The sequence below is a fragment of the Alosa sapidissima genome, chromosome 2 (assembly GCF_018492685.1).
Source record: "Alosa sapidissima isolate fAloSap1 chromosome 2, fAloSap1.pri, whole genome shotgun sequence".
In the NCBI taxonomy this organism is placed as follows: domain Eukaryota; kingdom Metazoa; phylum Chordata; class Actinopteri; order Clupeiformes; family Clupeidae; genus Alosa; species Alosa sapidissima.
This window is the reverse complement of record NC_055958.1, coordinates 4,512,542-4,530,293: the sequence shown is the minus strand read 5'-3', so window position 1 is coordinate 4,530,293 and position 17,752 is coordinate 4,512,542. Positions and strand designations below refer to the sequence as shown.

Below are 17,752 nucleotides of genomic sequence, written 5' to 3'. Positions count from 1 at the left end.
GAATGCCGCTCATGAGGTGAGCTTTTTAGCTTGCTCCTGTGGCAGCAGAGGTATGTTTAAAGCTAGCGGCATTATCGCTTTAGCTGCGAGCAGCATTATTGCTTTAGCTGCGAGCAGGACATCCTGAAAACATCAAAGAGGTTAAGGAAGCCATCAGAGAGAGATAAGTGACCTCATGCACACGACTTCCTCTTTACCTTATGCTAAAACATACAGATAAGAACACAGATACAAATGGCCCCACCATTGTGCCACAAGTCACGAAGATGGGCAATCACACTGTGCCTTTGGTCTGCAAGAGCAACAGGCTCAAAATCTGTCTGTGTGGGTGTTGAAAATTCCTAACAACCTATCGACTGCATTTGTGCACGTTTTTGGGGCCCTCTCTGGTCAAGCCTTGGTAGTTGCTTGTTCTGTGGTTCCATAAAGCTCAATGTGCAAAAGTGCAGCTCAGGCTGTCAAATATGGCTCTACAAGCACCACTTCCCCCTTCTGTAAAGTACAACAATTCTGAGATGAGGAGATAGCAGACACATTTCTGAGATGAGGAGATAGCAGACACATTTTTGCCTATTCTTGTTATCTTGAAATTAGGGGGTTATCAAAGTTGTGTGACATAACCACATGTTTATTTTCCAGGAAAGATAAGAGAAAGGAAAAGCATCAAATTTCAGCATATTTGGTCAAAAACTGTGGTTAGCACCCAAGCATGTAATAAAAACCGATGACGTGGGTGGACAATGGTTTAGACAATCACCTACTGTGCTTACCACAAGCAAACAACAGCGGTGGAAAGAATGCTAAGTACCTTGCGGTACATTGTTTGAAAGATATCATTGTTAGTCAAGTATTTTCCTCTGTGCTTTAGTGTGCTTATTGCACCCTTTAGATGAGGCATCATTTATATGACCAAGACCAATAAAGCACACTGAGAAAAGCACACCTCATCATTTGAAACATTCCAGATAAAGCCCATTCTTGACAACCTGAAGAAAAGTACACAACCGCTCGTAATATGAATAACAACATGAATGATCTGGTCCTTCAGTGGCAATAGACAGAAAGTCCTAAGGCTGTGATCTGGAAACTGGTCACACAGGTCGAGTGGTGGGTGGAGGGGGCTGCAACTTCGCCTAAGAGACCTGCACAAGATAAGCTGTTTGCTTGGAAGATATCTAGAGAAGGCCTTGTAATTTGCACTACACGGACTCTTCCACAGATAAAGGTGGGGATGCAGAACACATTTCGGATCAAATCCATGTAATTGTTTTGTGAGTGTTCTACTCACCCTGTTTTGCTAGAATATAAAAAATACCTTCAATACCAAGCCTTTTCCTTCCATTTTTGATATCTATTAGCAATCATATTGGTTGCTCATACTATTATTAGGATGCGCTTGACGAAATTACCAACAGCAAATTAATACAGAGGGTAGGTCATTTCATATTCAATATCATATAATATATTCTATTGTGCCTTATTTAAAATGATTGCCTAATATAGCATTAGGCCAATATCAAACTACAAGTGCACAGCAGAGGAAACAGAACATAGCCTAAATCAGGGACTTGCTGTGGGCACTAAACAGTGAAATCTTTGTTTTTATTTCTGCATTTTGTTAACCTATTGTGGTTGTTACCTAATCTTTCCCTGATGAGAAATACGGTCAAGGGCAGTTCGAAGTGGCCACTTCATTCAAACACCACTGAACGGCGCCCTCTTAAAAAATGATGGCAAAATGGCTCATTAAAAACCAAATGGTGCAATCAAGTCAATGGGAGTGTGTACTATGTCAATTATTTTGGGAAGAATTAATTTGCTAATTGCCCCTTGGTAGGAATAAATCCAGAGGGATTATCTGCAGAGACACAAGTCGCCATTATTAGGATTACAGGGAATCTGCTGGAATTACTGTCACAACCGCACCAAGGAGTGGAGCGGCTCCCGAAGATGTGTGCCGACCCCGCTCCCGCTACTCCGCCTCCGAAACTGGGCCAACAGCTGAGATCAAACAAACACCCCACCCCCAACTTCCCCCCTCCTCCTCCCGCATTTTACGTGAAATAACTATCCCTCTCCTTCCGAGCTGTCACTCATGTGTTGCTCGGGGTCGAACCCTGAACCCAGAGAGACCTTCAGCCTGCAGCGCTGAAGGCAATCTATGCGGACTGGCACTGAGGCTGCCATGCTGGCAAGGGCAGGGCTAAGTGAATCTTAACCCAAGGTCTACGCGAGGAGGGGAGAGAGTCGTTATTCCAAGCGCAAGGGATGCTTAAGGAGCAACCACTGAGCCTGGTGGAGGTGGCAAGGTCACATTAGGTACCACAGGCTAAGATGTGGTCCTAGTCCCCGACAAACACAGTAAAGAACTCAGCAGCTACAGCCACTAACCTACAGCTATGTTCTTGATGTTCCCAATTACAGACAGACATCACAGTTTATTAACTGATTAATTAATAAAGGAAACAACGTATTCATTTATTTACCAAATTATGTTTTCTTAATAATGGTGTGATATGATTTCAGATGGACTCAATTGAAACCCTCTATTTAGCCTTTTCAAATGTGAATAAGACAAGCAGAGTAGGACCTAGGCCTGCATATTTTATACATGTGAAGTCACCAACAAAGTCCCGATTAGTAATGGGAGCAATCAAGGTTAATATTTAAACCTTTTCCTAGCATACTACAATAGGTCTGTCATCAAAGAAATGAGACGGTTACAAAATCTTTTTTCAGTCACACAGAATTTGTGGTAATCAAGTCTGCTGTCACACATGGCTGGTGGCAACATATTGTAAGCGATCAAGATTAATTAATCAAGCAATACGGACAAACACACACAAAAGAGTGAGAAAAGCTTCGCTGCAATCTCTATACGAGAGGCACTGCTCATGTTACATTTTTGTGGCCACCACTTATCCTTTCACGAAAAGATCTTTGTGCGAATGCTGAAGCTCATGTATAAATAAGGCACAGCCTTTCAAAGGGATGACTTGTGAAGCTGTCATAATATACTCTGCAACAGAGCATCTCCAATTGGGCCACTTAGTCATAGTCAAGGGGGTGGGCTGTCTGTTTTTGCCAGTATGCCTTTACTCAGAACTACTGGTTGTTTTGGGACTGAGTTGAACATTTCAATGCATACAAAGCTTCATGAACGATGCTTAATAAATCATAGCAAAAACAACCCTCAGAACACCACCCATCAAGAAAGTCTGAAGTCTGCAAGTGGAGGGGGGGGGGTTACATGGCTACATTTCATATTGTACTAGCACAACATTTACAGGCACTTTTGTTTAGATCACCTCCAGTGATCCCTACCAGGATAGAATGTCATTTTTCTCCTCTCTGAAATTCAGGGTATGCCACGCTTATACACACAAACCGCCCTCAGGCTGACCCACTGAACAACGGGCAATGCAAACTGGGGTTTATCACTAATAGCCCAACATACCGCAGATCATATCTTCATCGTAAGGGGAGGATAACCCTGAGGTGTGATTCATAGGTCAGAAGCCCTGAAGTGATGAGGCAAATGTCTGGCATTCCTCACTGAGATGAGCCTCTGATATTGACTTAGCCTAATGGCATGGCAGCAAACATCATGCATGTTGCCAAACGTCTGATGATAAACTGCTCAAATGGACAGCTGTCTGTCTTTTTCCCCTTGCTGATAAGCCAAATCATATCCCAGCTGCTGCACAGTCAATACACACGCAGAGATACGTTTGTGTGGCATGTTTTTTTGTTGTTGTTTGTTTGTACACAAAAGCATAAAACGAACTTCAGAGGTCTGGGTTATTGGGCAGCGATGAAGAGAAGTGCGCCTCAGTCATTAACCAATCAGAAAACGTAGACGAACCCAGGAACAGGTTTGAGTTTCCAGGATGTCACTCAAACACAACACAGGTAACTGATTAGGTAGTGCAGGGAGAGAGAAAAGGAAAGATCCTGAAGAAAGAAGAAAAAAAAAAAAAACGCTGGCTCGCTTGATTACAATGTCTTAGCTACATAGGTCCTGAGAGGACTGTTTTCTTTTTAGATCACAAAATCCCTTTTGACGTAAATCAATTGAAAACAATATGGCCAATTAACCCACGAAGGCAACTAGCCACAGCAGTAGGAAATTCATCAGTTCTCCTCTTTCAGCAACACAAATGTCATGCAGAAATAAAATAAAGGCCATTGTGGCACTCATGCTTGGCCAAGGGATCATTGAACGAGGTGACATCCACTAACATAGCATAATACATCTTGAATAGGATTTCATTTATGGGAATCTCGTATGTTATAAAATTTCATGCAGATGTTTCCATAGCTCCTTGCAGACAAAAGGTGATAAATTACTATTTATATTTAAATCCTTATTGTTTGTATTAGAACTATTAAACATAGCATTCATAACAGAAAAGCAACATAGCAAAAGTCCGGTGGGCAGTGTCATCCTGATATTACAGACGGTCACAACAGTCCTGGCTATAAACTGGAGACAGACTGGGCAGGCAGAGCCCAATTTGATTCCAGATTAAAACTCCACTTCCAGCTGTAACCATGTTCTAAATTCTCAACGGACACAAACAGACCTCATCTTAACATGGCTCTGACACGATTGCTTGGAGTATTTCATCTAATCTGTTTGTACAAATAAAACAACCTTACAAAGTCTATTAATTTGGAACAACAGTACTATTATATTCATTGAGTAACAAAAATCTTTTCGCTCAGGGGAAGACACAATGGAATGCAAAACCACGCAAACCAAAGCAAATATGAATGTGGTTTGGAGTGCAAGATAGAGTTGAAGCACTTTTGACGCACTACGATCCAAATCCTTTACAAGCTGATTTGAACCCTTCGTCTCCACCTCCCCAACCTCATGCCCTGCAACCAATTCACTTTTAGAGAGTGATGTGACGGTGTGCTCATAGATTCTCAATGGAATAAGACAGAGAGAGCGTGAGGGGTCGGGACACAAGCTGTGGTCACTATTTTTCTGAGGGGTAGCCCTATGCTCTGTTGATTTCCCTCATTGAGAAAACAGAGGGGGACAAAATCCCTGTCTGGACTTAAAGGCTCAGACTTTGCTTCTGCGTCTACTTGTTCAAAAGCCTACAAAATGAGACTGGTCTTTGTGTCTGAAAGGGTAGAGGAGGATAGGCCTACCAATGTCTGTGGAAGACTTCAGATTCTACAATAGGAACATAGACTTGGCTGGGTTAACTGGTTCAGGTACAAGAGGAAACTGACCACATAATTCTTTTTCCCCCTAAATCCAACAAACAAACTGACTGTTCTCTCCCATTACACTCACTGACAGTGGTGCATAGCTGTTGATGCTGCAAGGTCATAACATGGATCCTGGACCAAAATTTCATGTAAGCCTTTATGTCCAGTCTTTGCCATTTACAGAATGGAGAATAAGAGTCATTGGGTGTTTACAAATTAGTCACCGTCAGTGGCTGGTCAAGAGGGACAGTCTTTCTATGTAAAGAATTCCCTGGCGTAGATAACAAAACAAAATGTTGAATAACACAGAGTGTAACCTTCAAACTGAGGGCCAGTTAGACATCTGATACAACAGTGGAGAGACATCAGTCAGAATGCCATTAAAGAATCATGTCGCTAGTCATGCTGATTGCATCTAAGTAAAGGAACACCATGAGAAAAACAACAAGTTAAGAAAAAAAAGTACAACACTCACATAAAATCATCTTGAGCCAGCTTTTCAAGCTGAACTGAGGTGAAACTGCATGTTTTGTATGGCAGAAAAGCATTACACTCGTCTGAGGGTAGGTTATAGGCTAATGCTCCTCACACTTCCAGAGCATTCATCAGTGTGCAGGGTAGAGGCTATTTTCAATTTATGCACACAGCACTTTATTCAATGATCTCTATGTGGAATTGGGCCATCGGCTGCCAAACCCATGTTTTTTTTTTTTTTCCCACTCTCATCACAATCATAATTGTAGGATGATCACATTTTTATTGTCACTGTAGCACAAAAAACTGGGGTTCCCTCAGAGAGATAAGCGTGAAATGTGTAGATTACAAACAGTGGCACGGTTTATAGAAGACCCTGAAACTTACAGCAAAACAAACTAGCAAATGCAAGATATGACTGCCGCTTGACAGTAACATCAAAACAGATCAGTGTAGGTCACAACGCTTCATAACAGTAGGACTAGTTGGACATGTTCTGCTAAAAAAACACCCCAAGCGGTGGTTTCTTTTATCAATTATGCATTGCATCAGGTCAATGGCATCTGAGTGTTAAGGCGGTCAGTTCTACACTTTACAAGTTACACCATAAAAAGCTACTTTACTGAGTTTAAAGTATTTCTGACAGCCTTCAACGCACTCTCCAGGAGATGAGAACCCTCGTAATCCTTTTGCAGTGAAAGGGTATACAAATGCATAAGGCTTACCAAATTGCCCATCAGAATGTGTGCAGTGCGATTGTGTAAGAGGGGATTTGGGGGGTAAATGTGTATTATCCCCAACATAAAAATCTTTGTTTTGGGGATTTGCCGCAGAAGTGGTGTCGCTCTCTAATGGTGCCCTGCTAATCTGTCTGGATTTGTGTATGCTGTGGGACAATTCTGTACTCCCCCACCTGCCCCCAGCACCATCACTTGAACCATGGGCCAGCCTGGTGGAGAAACTAGATACAGGGTCGTCATATTTCTGGGGTAGTAACTTCTTGTTTCAGTGTATTGGACAGACTATTCTAACAAACATGCACATAGTTATCTTATATTCCACATACACAGGTATCGGCCATGATTTTATCTTAATGTAGGCCTATAAATGTGTTAAAGTGATACATCCACTGATGTTAGTACACAGGAGTCTCATGGTGGTTATAACGATAACTTCCAGTATTTATACACTAAAAATGAAAACGATAGCCAGGCAAATCAATATTAAAATCAGCACTCCATAATCCATGCAGCTACAATAACTTTGAGTCATAGGCCTTAGACTTGCATCATTTGTGTAGCTTATTTGAGCAGTGTTAGCACACAAATGGCCAACTGGACATCATGACTGAAATTAACTGCACTAATAAGTCAATGGGGAAACTCCATCCAGTGTTTTACTTATTCTCAGTGTTTCTAACAGTTACTTGTAATCAGGGGCGTAGCACAAGATCCTGGGCCCCTGCATAGGCAGTCCTGATGGGCCCCCATGTTCCTCAACCCAGGTAAAATAAAATATATTCCAGACTTTTCAAGGGCCCTCTCCCCCCTTGGGCCCCTATAATGTAGTGGTTTTACCCCTAGTCCGACGCCCCTGCTTGTAATGACCTCAAACGCCTTTAGATGACTTACCATACATTCTCACAACACACTCACTGTGTGTGTAATTGAATATTACAAAATACCTCAGAATTTAGACACAATTCCTCACCCTACAGTCAAGACTGTCCATCCAAAGGACAGTGCATATGATAAGCAGGTAGGCTATGAGTATGAGAGGTGCAAATCATGAGAATTCCTAGCTAATGTACTAAAAAAAAAAAAAAACACTTCTGTTTGATTCAAGAGTATGGAACATTGCATTGAACAAGCAAACTACCTCGTCCCAAAGAACAAGTGTACTATATTCGTTAGGACTGTGTGGATGAAGGTAGACAATAAGTGTGACTTAACAGATGTGGCCTAACATTTGAAAACATTGGCACTGTTTTTTCAGCACTAGCTTCACAACAATCTGATGAGATTTATTCACTCTCAAAGGGATTAAGCATACTCTGAAATGCTGCATGCAAATAGCAGTGCTTCATTCTAAACCAGGCGAACAACAATCCATTGAACCATTTCAACATTGACAGGCCCAGGCACAGCTTTAGGGCATATCTGGGTTATTAATGACTGGCTATCTTGTGTCTGTGTCCTGTTTGTCGTGTGTGCTGTTATTTCACGCTGGGCCACAGAAAAATGGCATTAAAAGCCTTGTCAAAATAAAAGCATAGAGGATTATGTCGTGGCCAAGTCAAACTTGAGGGCAAAGAGACAACTGATATGTGGTTTAGTGTCACAGTTACATGTTTGTTACATTCCCTCTGGATTTGTCGCCAACTGAAGGGAATCTATCCTCTACAGTTGATTTCAGCATCATCATGCCACATGACCTAACATCATAGTACATGAATTAAAACAAAGTCAGAGCTAAGATTCAGGCCTACATTTGGATTCAGTTAATTGAAAAAACATTATTGAATCATAAAGCATCAACATTACTTGGGCAAATTGATCTTCATCCTTAAAGTAAACCTCTGCGCTCTATATGCACTCAAATATATTATTGAACTGCTGCAAGTATTGAGGTGCTGGCTAGGATGACAATTTGAGCACACCTTTGACACAGCCTAAGCCATACACACTGGTGAGTGCTCAGGTTATCTACTAGTTAATGCTGATAAATTATCAGTTTTAATTATTTTTAAATAATGCTGCATCATAGTGCAACATTAACTGTATAATGCAATTAAATTCATGCTCTGGGTTAGACGTGCGTTTAACAAAGCAAGAGTAAGACATAGCTAAAAATAGGTCCAGCAGAGCGTCAGTAGTATTCCGCTGTACTGCGGTGGCACTACAGGCTATTTCATTTAAGGATTTTGCATGTAGGCACACATGATAAAATGGAAAGATCCGAATACTGTTGCTAACAACAATAAAATATCTGTTTGGGGAAAAAGAGGACAGGTCTGAATGCAGATATGATGATTACTTTATCCGTCTTCTGTTATGCAAATCCCTCGGCTTTGTAGTTCCAGTTTTATCGGATGGGAGGCACTTCTGTTGAGAGCCGGCATCTGATGGCATCAGACTGTCCAAGCGGACAGTACACTACTGTACAACAATGATTTGTTTAATGAAGATATGCCAGAGTGCCTAGTGTTTTAGAAAAACAAGGCACCTGGGATGATTTTGGCTCATGGTGCGTATGACTCTGATACACCACGCAGGGATGAACAGATATCACCAACCAGAAACATTACAGATGCCACACGTTGACTGTACCACTGGCACACATTTGGCTTTGCTATTAAATATCCTGCTAAAACAAAAAAAACTAACTTTCAACAGCATAAGATGTTTTGTTGGTAGTAAAAGGTGAAACCCATCAGGGTTCTAGATTTTGTTGTTGTTGAAGAAACCAATATATTCGATCGTGTTCCCGCCTAGCACGAGTAACTACCCCCCGGGAATTAATATACAATATTATGTCACGCAATAGCCTGCACAAACAGGCATGCTTGCAAACATTTATGACAGGTAATAAATGATACATTTTGCCATGCATTCACCAGAAACAGGTATTTAAATGAGAATTCTACAATACCAACCTGAGGAGCAAGAGATGAGAAATACACCAAACGCCAGTTTTGTTGCTGGTCCCATTTTCGCACTGGGTAGCCGCAATTCCTTTCTTTTTTCAGATTAGTCCCAGGTTACACCGACGACTTCCGAAATTCTAAGACAAAGAGTGTCTTTTGTCACCCCTTTTTATAATTTAGCAGTCACCGATATAATCACTCTTAATGACAGAGAAAAGGCCAATATTCCAATGAACATTCTGTAGTGTCCAGGGTAAACTCGATTGTCCAGTTCCTAATTACTCGTAAATGACAAGAACTCTCATGAGACATATTTGCACATGGTAGCTACTTGTGGTTTGAAGCGTCCAGGTATTTCGGATGTTGGTGAACCATCAACAACAACAAGTATAGTAGGCTAAGTATTGCTCGGGCGAAGTTCCCCCACAAACATGCTATCCCAAATAAACAGAATTGGTTGACTGACGGGAGGTTTCCTCCATACTGAGATTCCTTTGGGAAACTACCGATTATTTAATTCCACAGCAAACTTAAATACTTATATAGTTATAGTATAACAATAACAGTCTTGACACGTAACGTTATCAAGCTAACTTGTTATGGAAGCAACATTAAACTAAAGATGCAATCCTTTTTGGATAGCTACATAGTCAGCTCTCAGGTACTGCATAGGTTGTTTGCAAACTGTAAAGAAGACTGTCACTTGGAACAAAAAAGGGGAAAATCTATAAAAATGAATGGTAGTGCACAAATGCGAAGGATTTAATGTCACCAATAATCCACCTTTCCCGAATCACGCGCGGTCAATCCAGTGGAAAGTTGATAGTGAAAACACAAACCCTGCTTATCCAACTGCAGCTAGGTAGCTGCCCCACGGACAAAATTCTCATCGATTCCAGTCTACTATCAAAAGATACATCTTTCCAAAAATAATACACAAGAGTGTATTCTAAAATAATCCAAAGCACTCAGTTTTGTATCTTGCATATACAGTCCACGTGAACTTGAAGACCGTAAAAGCTGGAAAAAATCGTCGACTTGGCGCTGATCCGGGGAGTGAGCTAGCTGAGCACGAGCTAGCTATCAGCAGCAAGCTAATGCTAGTAAGATTCAGAAATAACTTCACTGGGACTCCTACCAATAAACATGTGGTAGAGCATGGGGATTCTAGAATAATGCAGAAGCTGTACTGCGTTAAAGCTACGAAACGTATTTCAACAGAGCGTGCTGGCCTGCCGTCTAAGTCGTTGGTCTCATGGAGCACCGAATATTTCCCCGTAGCCCACTAAAGACTAAACAGTCCGACTCCCACTCGACGTGAGTACAGTATTCAAGATGGCAGCTAGTAAGAATGTTTTTGTTTTTTTTCTCTGCCCTCTATTTTGGCCCTCCCACTTTGCATGATTCCGTAGCCCATGTGGTTGATTGGCATTAAACGCAGACGTATCAAATTAAAGGAAAGGTAGGTATACGCCTATAAGTTTTGCATCTATGTCTGTCTATGGCTACAATAGAAATCTTTATGGAAAGACCCTCCCCCAAGATGGAGGGAAGGGAAAAAGAGTGTACGGAAAATGAGGACGCCCATCACCAACGCCTACTGTTAAATATTAACGTTTGCATATTAAACAGTATCACAGTCCGCGGGCTACGAGGGGTTGGAATCATAATTTCAAAATCTTGAATTAACAGATGGACGCCTACACGATATGAAATGTCCTGAGCTAAAATACAGACTACATTTTGCATTTCGAGTCGCTTTACTCAATGGATGATGATAGACATTTAGTCATTCGTGAGACACGAGACAAGGAAAAAAAAACTTCATAGATAGCTAGATAGAAGGCTCTCATGGTATGACCATTTAAACTTCACCTCATGTAGCATGAAAAAATAGACTATATTTTGACAATTTTAGAACACTAGCCTAGGCTATGACTTAAAGGGACACCAGGCAACGTTTTCGTGTTAATTACTCATCTTTGTAAGTCGGTATATGGTTAAATGACTCATTACAGGGCGAATGAAGGCTCTCTCGCCCGCCCCTACTGCCTGTAGGCCTAGTAGTACAGCGGTTAAGCCCTCAAATCAAGGGGAATTGTTTCTTTCAGAAAGTGCACAATTTTCATGGTTACCCGCTGTACTATAGGAAGAATATACCGCTTGCAAGTTCAGTGTATCGTACCCGCCGACCGAAGCAGGATCAGTTTACATCCTGAATCTACAGCACAGAGGCAAGCTAACGAAACGCTAAGTATATATAGGCCCAGGGACGTGCACAGGACTTAGAGGGGCAGTTGCTCTGACCTGACCCCCCCCCCCCCCCCCAAAAAAAAAAAAAAAACTCACGGGCTATATGCAGGACTGAGAATAACAGCGTATTTTTTAAAATATATACACAAATAAGTAAAACACTGAAATACAGCACTCAATCACCTTAACTTATCATTATTTTTTCATGCCTATTAAATAGCCTATTTATGTTCTGCTCAGGCAAGATCTTTGAAATGACCTTTAAAATAGCCTATGTTTTTTTAGATTACTTAGCATGCAGCGCTTTAATCCTGTACTTTCTAGCATGGTCCTCTATCTCATCTCGTGATCATCACTTAGGCCTTCCTGTCCTCTGTGCCTCCTTCTGGTCCACATTTTCCTCACATACAGTAGTTTGGAGGCTTAGACTGCTCCTCATCTTAAATGTAATGTAATTATGAAACATTGCCATTAATAGGCTAGGCTAAAATATGAGTCTGATTAATTAATCAACTCGTCTACACAGTGCCATGTCATCTTTATCACAGTGCAAAGTCTCACCTGCTGGTTGGCTTTTTCGCAGCCAACCCTGCAGTGATTGCTGCCTCCCTGAATCTCCCTCTCCTGAATCTGACTCTTTTCAGTGGGCATCTTGGCTTCAAACAATACCCAAAATACTAGTGATATTTAGGCATTTAACCATTTTGAATAAAATAATTAATGTGATGCATTACTTCCATCCTTCATTCTTCTTGCTAAAACGAAATGTGAGAAACTAACTATCAGCAGACATATAGCTTAGTTCGCCTAATGCCTACCAAAAAAATAGTAGCCTATGTGATAACGGGCTGCTTCTCTGCAAGCTAGGCTATCTGTCTGATTATTTAGGCTAAACGTGGCAAACTCAGCCTGGATTTATGCAATTTTTAATGAATTAATTAATTTCATAAAACTTGATGACGATGATCGTTCGTTTGTTATACATCACAAACTCACCTTTTCCGATAACGTTGAGTCGTCTCATATGACAACCGCGACAATCTCCTTCTAGGGCCGCTTATGCAGGCTCTGCTCAGGTGCCGGTCGCGGTCACCTTGGGGTAGCCTAGGCTAGGCTACATTCAGATGTCACACATGTCAGGGTTAATGAAGAATAGGCCTACAATTAAGATAATTGTGTTGTTAAATACATTATATTGATGCACCTTCATAACATTTAGTTTAGGCTACAATTGACCTAGAAATATGTTCATTTATTAAACACACACACACACACACACACACAATGAGTGGTAGCCTATAGGGTAGGGATAGGGTAGTGCAAATTGTGCGGGGGGGTTGGGCTGGGGATGTCCGCCTCCTTGTTGTCCCTCAAGGTTGCCATGTTGTGGACACCTCAACAGGCACAGGCAAGGAGGCATCGGGCGGGGCGGGAGTTGGGGGCTTAGTTGTTTGGTTGTCACCGGGATGCAGAGTTCAGTAAGATGACAGCCGCAGGAAAGAAGCTTCCTCTGAACCTGCTGGTTTGGGTGCGGAGAGACCTGTAACGCCTCCCGGAGGGGGGAGAACTGTGGCTGGGGGGAGAACAGTCTTTAATCATGCCTTTTAACTCAGATGAATCAATATCAATACAATGGACTGCATTTTAAACAATTTCCAAGTCCAAAACATTTATTATATAATATTTCCCTGTTCATGTAAAAAAAACATAGTTATTGTTTTGAATACTATTCTGATTAATATGACTAAATTCCAGATTTAGTTTCATGCATTAATAGAACCCTAGTATTCATTAACACTAATTGATTCTTCAGTATGTGTAAAATATCTGATTTGCACAGTTGCTGTTTTGCTGCAGGGTTTGTATATTGGTCATATAAAAGAGGAACAGCAGCTGCTGGAGTGGGGGAAGAATGATCAAAGGAGAAGTGGCTCAAAATGGTTGTCAAAGCCACAATGCTATCAAGAGAAATGGATGAGGTAGTGATTAATAATGCTGACTGCCAAGCATTTCATTCAGCACCAATATGAAAGCCCTGTATTCAGACATCTCCTTGGATTTTGCTGTTTAAAGGATGTGGGAGGTGGCATTACTGAACCATTTTGGAATGCTTTGTTGTAGCATGTGACCCCTTAATATGTGTTGAAGTTTACACACTGAGTGAGGAACAATAACAGAAATGACCAGAATTACTGCAACAGATCATGTAAACGTATGTGAAATCCTGTCATAAACATGTTCCACTGTTTTTTAAAAGAGGGATACACTTCTATTGGTATGTTCATGAGCTTTAATAGGTGCATAATTATAAGAGATTTTTTTACCTATGCATGTCTTTCAGATAAGGAGAGGTGTTAAATTCCTAGTGCTATAGGTAGGTGATTTTCCACATCCGCCAATCAACAACCAAGCTTATTATTTCCATCAAAAACAGAATGACCAACAAAGCAAACTTTGTGGGCAAAAAACATCACCAACAGAGCAGCCTTCGAATGCATTTCACTGGTCTTAACAAGCAGGCACCTTCCTTCATCAGTGTTTTGTTGAATTAGGCCCATGACACCTCCAAGTTATAAATGCACTGGAATTTCCCTGAATTACCAGTACAGATCTGACTGACACACAATACATTTGGCAAAAATCCCAAATCAAATGAGAGACAAAGACTATATCAAACCTTAAATCTTAAAACCCAATCAATTTGAATGGGAAAATCAATAGGCCTTGACCTATAGGTGTCACCTTTTCTCAACCTTTTGAAATTCATGGCATTTTAAGTACACAGCAAAAGTCAGGTGACAGGGTGAATGGATAAACATGGTGGGCATGTTGTCTTTTGTCAAGGAGAAGCCAGTAGCCCCTTCACCAGGCCTTGCACCTACTGTTCCCTACCGAACGATGCGGAACATTTTGTTACTGGGTCGGTTGTCAGAATTCCACGGATGCCTGACATTCTGCTTCCTGTGAGCTCATTAACTTTTAATCAAAGTTCTAAAAGTGGCGGAGATTATCCCGATGGATTTCAAAGTGAGCGTGTGAGATGTCAGGCAGATGTCAGTAGAAGGGCTGCTGCATCTGTTGAGGCGTGTCATCCTTGACAGTCCATCGTCCTTGAGCGAATATGTGGCTCTTCTGTGTGGCTAATGAGCATTTCCTGTGATCCTCACTCTCTTAACCCGACTGATCTCTTTCAAGATACCGTCTTGCATCAGTATCTCGACCAAAGTCCTAAAAAAGGAAACACAAAAGGTACAATATTGAAAGGTAAACCGATGTAAACAACATCTCTCACAACTGGTCTCCTATTTCAAATGAGTACCAAGTTCAGGTAAATGCCAACACAACCCCTGCGATGGCCATGTAGCCTGAGAGTGCTAATCCACCTTCCCGCTCCATGCATTTCTCCTTCCTGTTCAGAGTTAGCAAAGCTAGCCAGATAGCAGCGCAGGATCCAGGCCGGATCAGGGCCACGTCTGCTTCAGAGTCAGCTGCTCTCTGGGTAAGCACTGAGCTTAAGCTCTAGTAAATCACATTACATCCTGTTCCCTTAAATCACATTAATGTTGAGCCTTGGCACGCGGCAGCCATACCCTTTTCATTCACCGTAAGCCAAGGAAGGAATTGTCTTTTGAGTCGTTTTTTCCCTCCTTCTACTCTGTCCATACAGCTAATCCACAGCATACGGTTTCTCTTTTTCTTCCATACCGAGAGCCAGCTCTCTTGTATTTTTTATTACAGTGCATGAAAATTTCATGCACTGTACTGTTCTTCCTAGTCATCTTCTTATTATTATATTCTAACGCAGTTAATGCAGCTTCAACCGTTTAACGTAGAAACTTCATTCAAACTATGTTACGTAGGTCTTACTTAGGACATGGGTGCTTTGTACATTTCATCTTTGTAACTTTTATACTTTTTAAACTATTAATTAAAAACTATTGACAATTTCCCCATAGACTTAACATTGGCCTTTATGACATCATAGCAATTAGAATCTTATGCCAGGTGGCCAGGCCTGGTCAGTTTCTCAGGCTTTAAGCATACAGTCTCATTCTCTTAAGACTATTCACCTATTTAACTGTTCAGTCATTCCAACTATATTAAACCTCATCTACCTAGCAAATAATTTAACCATTTTAACTATCCACCTATTTAACTGTTCAGTCATTCCAACTATATTAAACCTCATCTATCTAGCAAATAGTTTAACCTTTTAAGCCATTCACCTATTTAACTGTTCAGTCATTCCAATTATATTAAACTTCATCTACCTAGTGCAGTCATTCCAACAATATTAAACATCATCTACCTAGTTCAGTCATTCCAACTATATTAAACCTCATCTACCTAGTTCAGTCATTCCAACTATATTAAATCTCATCTACCTCACAAATAATTTAACCATTTAAACTATCCACCTATTTAACTGTTCAATCATTCCAACTATATTAAACCTCATCTACCTAGCAAATAATTTAACCATTTAAGCCATCCACCTATTTAACTATTCAGTCATTCCAACTATATTAAACCTCATCATGTTGGTTGCCAATTAGCACATAATCTGTTTTAACAATATATTTCACACCATGTTTTGCATTTTCATGCACTGGTAATTCCCTGGAATTACGTTTTCTAGTTATTACAGTGCATGAAAATGCACTGTTCTGTTATCCGAAGTCTTCTTCTTCTTCTTCTTCTTCTTATTCTTCCCACCAAATTTCTGCGTCTAATTCAGCTTTAACTGTTTAACGTAGAAACTTTGTTCAAACTTTGTAACGTAGGTCTTGAAAAGGACACGTGGGGAATGTATTTTTCACTTTTGTAAACTTTATACTTTTTGAGATATTAATAAAAAACAAGCTTATTTTTCCCCGTAAACTTTGCATTAGACTATGACATCACAATGGACTAATTAACTTGATTTGCACCTGTATCAACTTCCAGCTGCTCAACTACTAGGACCCATCAAAGGGCCAGTTAAACTGATTGCACCTGTATCAACTGCTTTCTGCTTAACTAGGCCAACTCTCTGTGTCCATTCTACAAGGATATAAGGCACATTCCATCCAACTTTCTATCCATTCATCCTCTTCAAACCATTCACTCATCCACCCATTAAACTATCCATCAACATCCATTAAACAATCTGCCTATCAATATCCATTCAACTTTCTGTCTATCAAAATCCATTACACTATCTACATTCAACTTTTAAACTACTCTGTCTCAGGCTTTAAGCATACAATCTGGCTCTCTTAAGACTACTATTTCCTCTGCCCACAACTGTTTCAAAATAAATGTCCTCACTTCAATAATTCACTATTAAATAATTTAACTATTTAAACTACTCAACTATTTGACTGTTAAGCCATTTCAACTTTCAGTTGTTATCAACTATGACTCCTGCCAACTGTTTCCAAATAAAAGTTTGTTTGGCATTTTATGTTAATATACAGTATGTTTATATTTTCATGCACTGGTAATTTCCTCGAAATTACATTTTCTAGTTTTTATTGTTCTTACAGTAACCAGAATGCTGTTGCCTAAGAGGCGGTTGAAGTACAGTTTGTTAAAATGCACAATCTAAGGTTGGCAGATGTATATGATCCCCCGTGAGGTTGCCATAGTAAAGTGAACCTAACCATGCATATAATAAAACAGAGACTGTTTCGTGCCTTGCAGAAAGCTATTTAATTTTGAATTATTGTCAGGGGACAAGCCACTGAAGGCATATATGCTCTCCCTACCTCGTTAATATACAATTGCCGTTTAAAAATGCATGACAGTGTGGAGGGTTTTTTTTGTACAGAGCTATACATTTTGAAGAGTGGGGGGTAGAAACATATAAATGTGCCTGAATCCAGAGGAAATGTAAAACCAGCATATCTAAAGATTAGTCTGCCTGTCATGGGCATGTGTGCATGCACTGATAGAAGGTGTATATGAACCCCAGGTGTTTTTGGTGTACTCTACTCTATTTCAAGGACACTCTGAGTCAGAAGAACCCACTCATGTGGTTCAAGGGTATACACAGAATGCTATATTTAAAAAATATATCAACATTAAATCATGACATTAAATCATGTGGAAAATGTGGAAAATGGCACACTTACAGTGTCTACACAACAAGGGGCAATCAACATTAGA

General features: G+C 40.5%; 1 protein-coding gene across 2 annotated transcripts in view; it reads right to left on the bottom strand.

Moving 5' to 3' along the window:
* The window catches only part of acvr2aa (activin A receptor type 2Aa), a 37,918-nt gene extending 27,215 nt beyond the window's left edge, over positions 1-10,703 (bottom strand). For both annotated transcript variants that reach the window (XM_042073835.1, XM_042073844.1), the window contains exon 1: positions 9,359-10,703. In XM_042073835.1, the coding sequence (XP_041929769.1) occupies positions 9,359-9,413 (55 nt within the window). In that variant the 5' untranslated portion in view covers positions 9,414-10,703. The remainder of the gene's footprint in view (positions 1-9,358) is intronic.
* Positions 10,704-17,752: the final 7,049 nt, after the last annotated feature.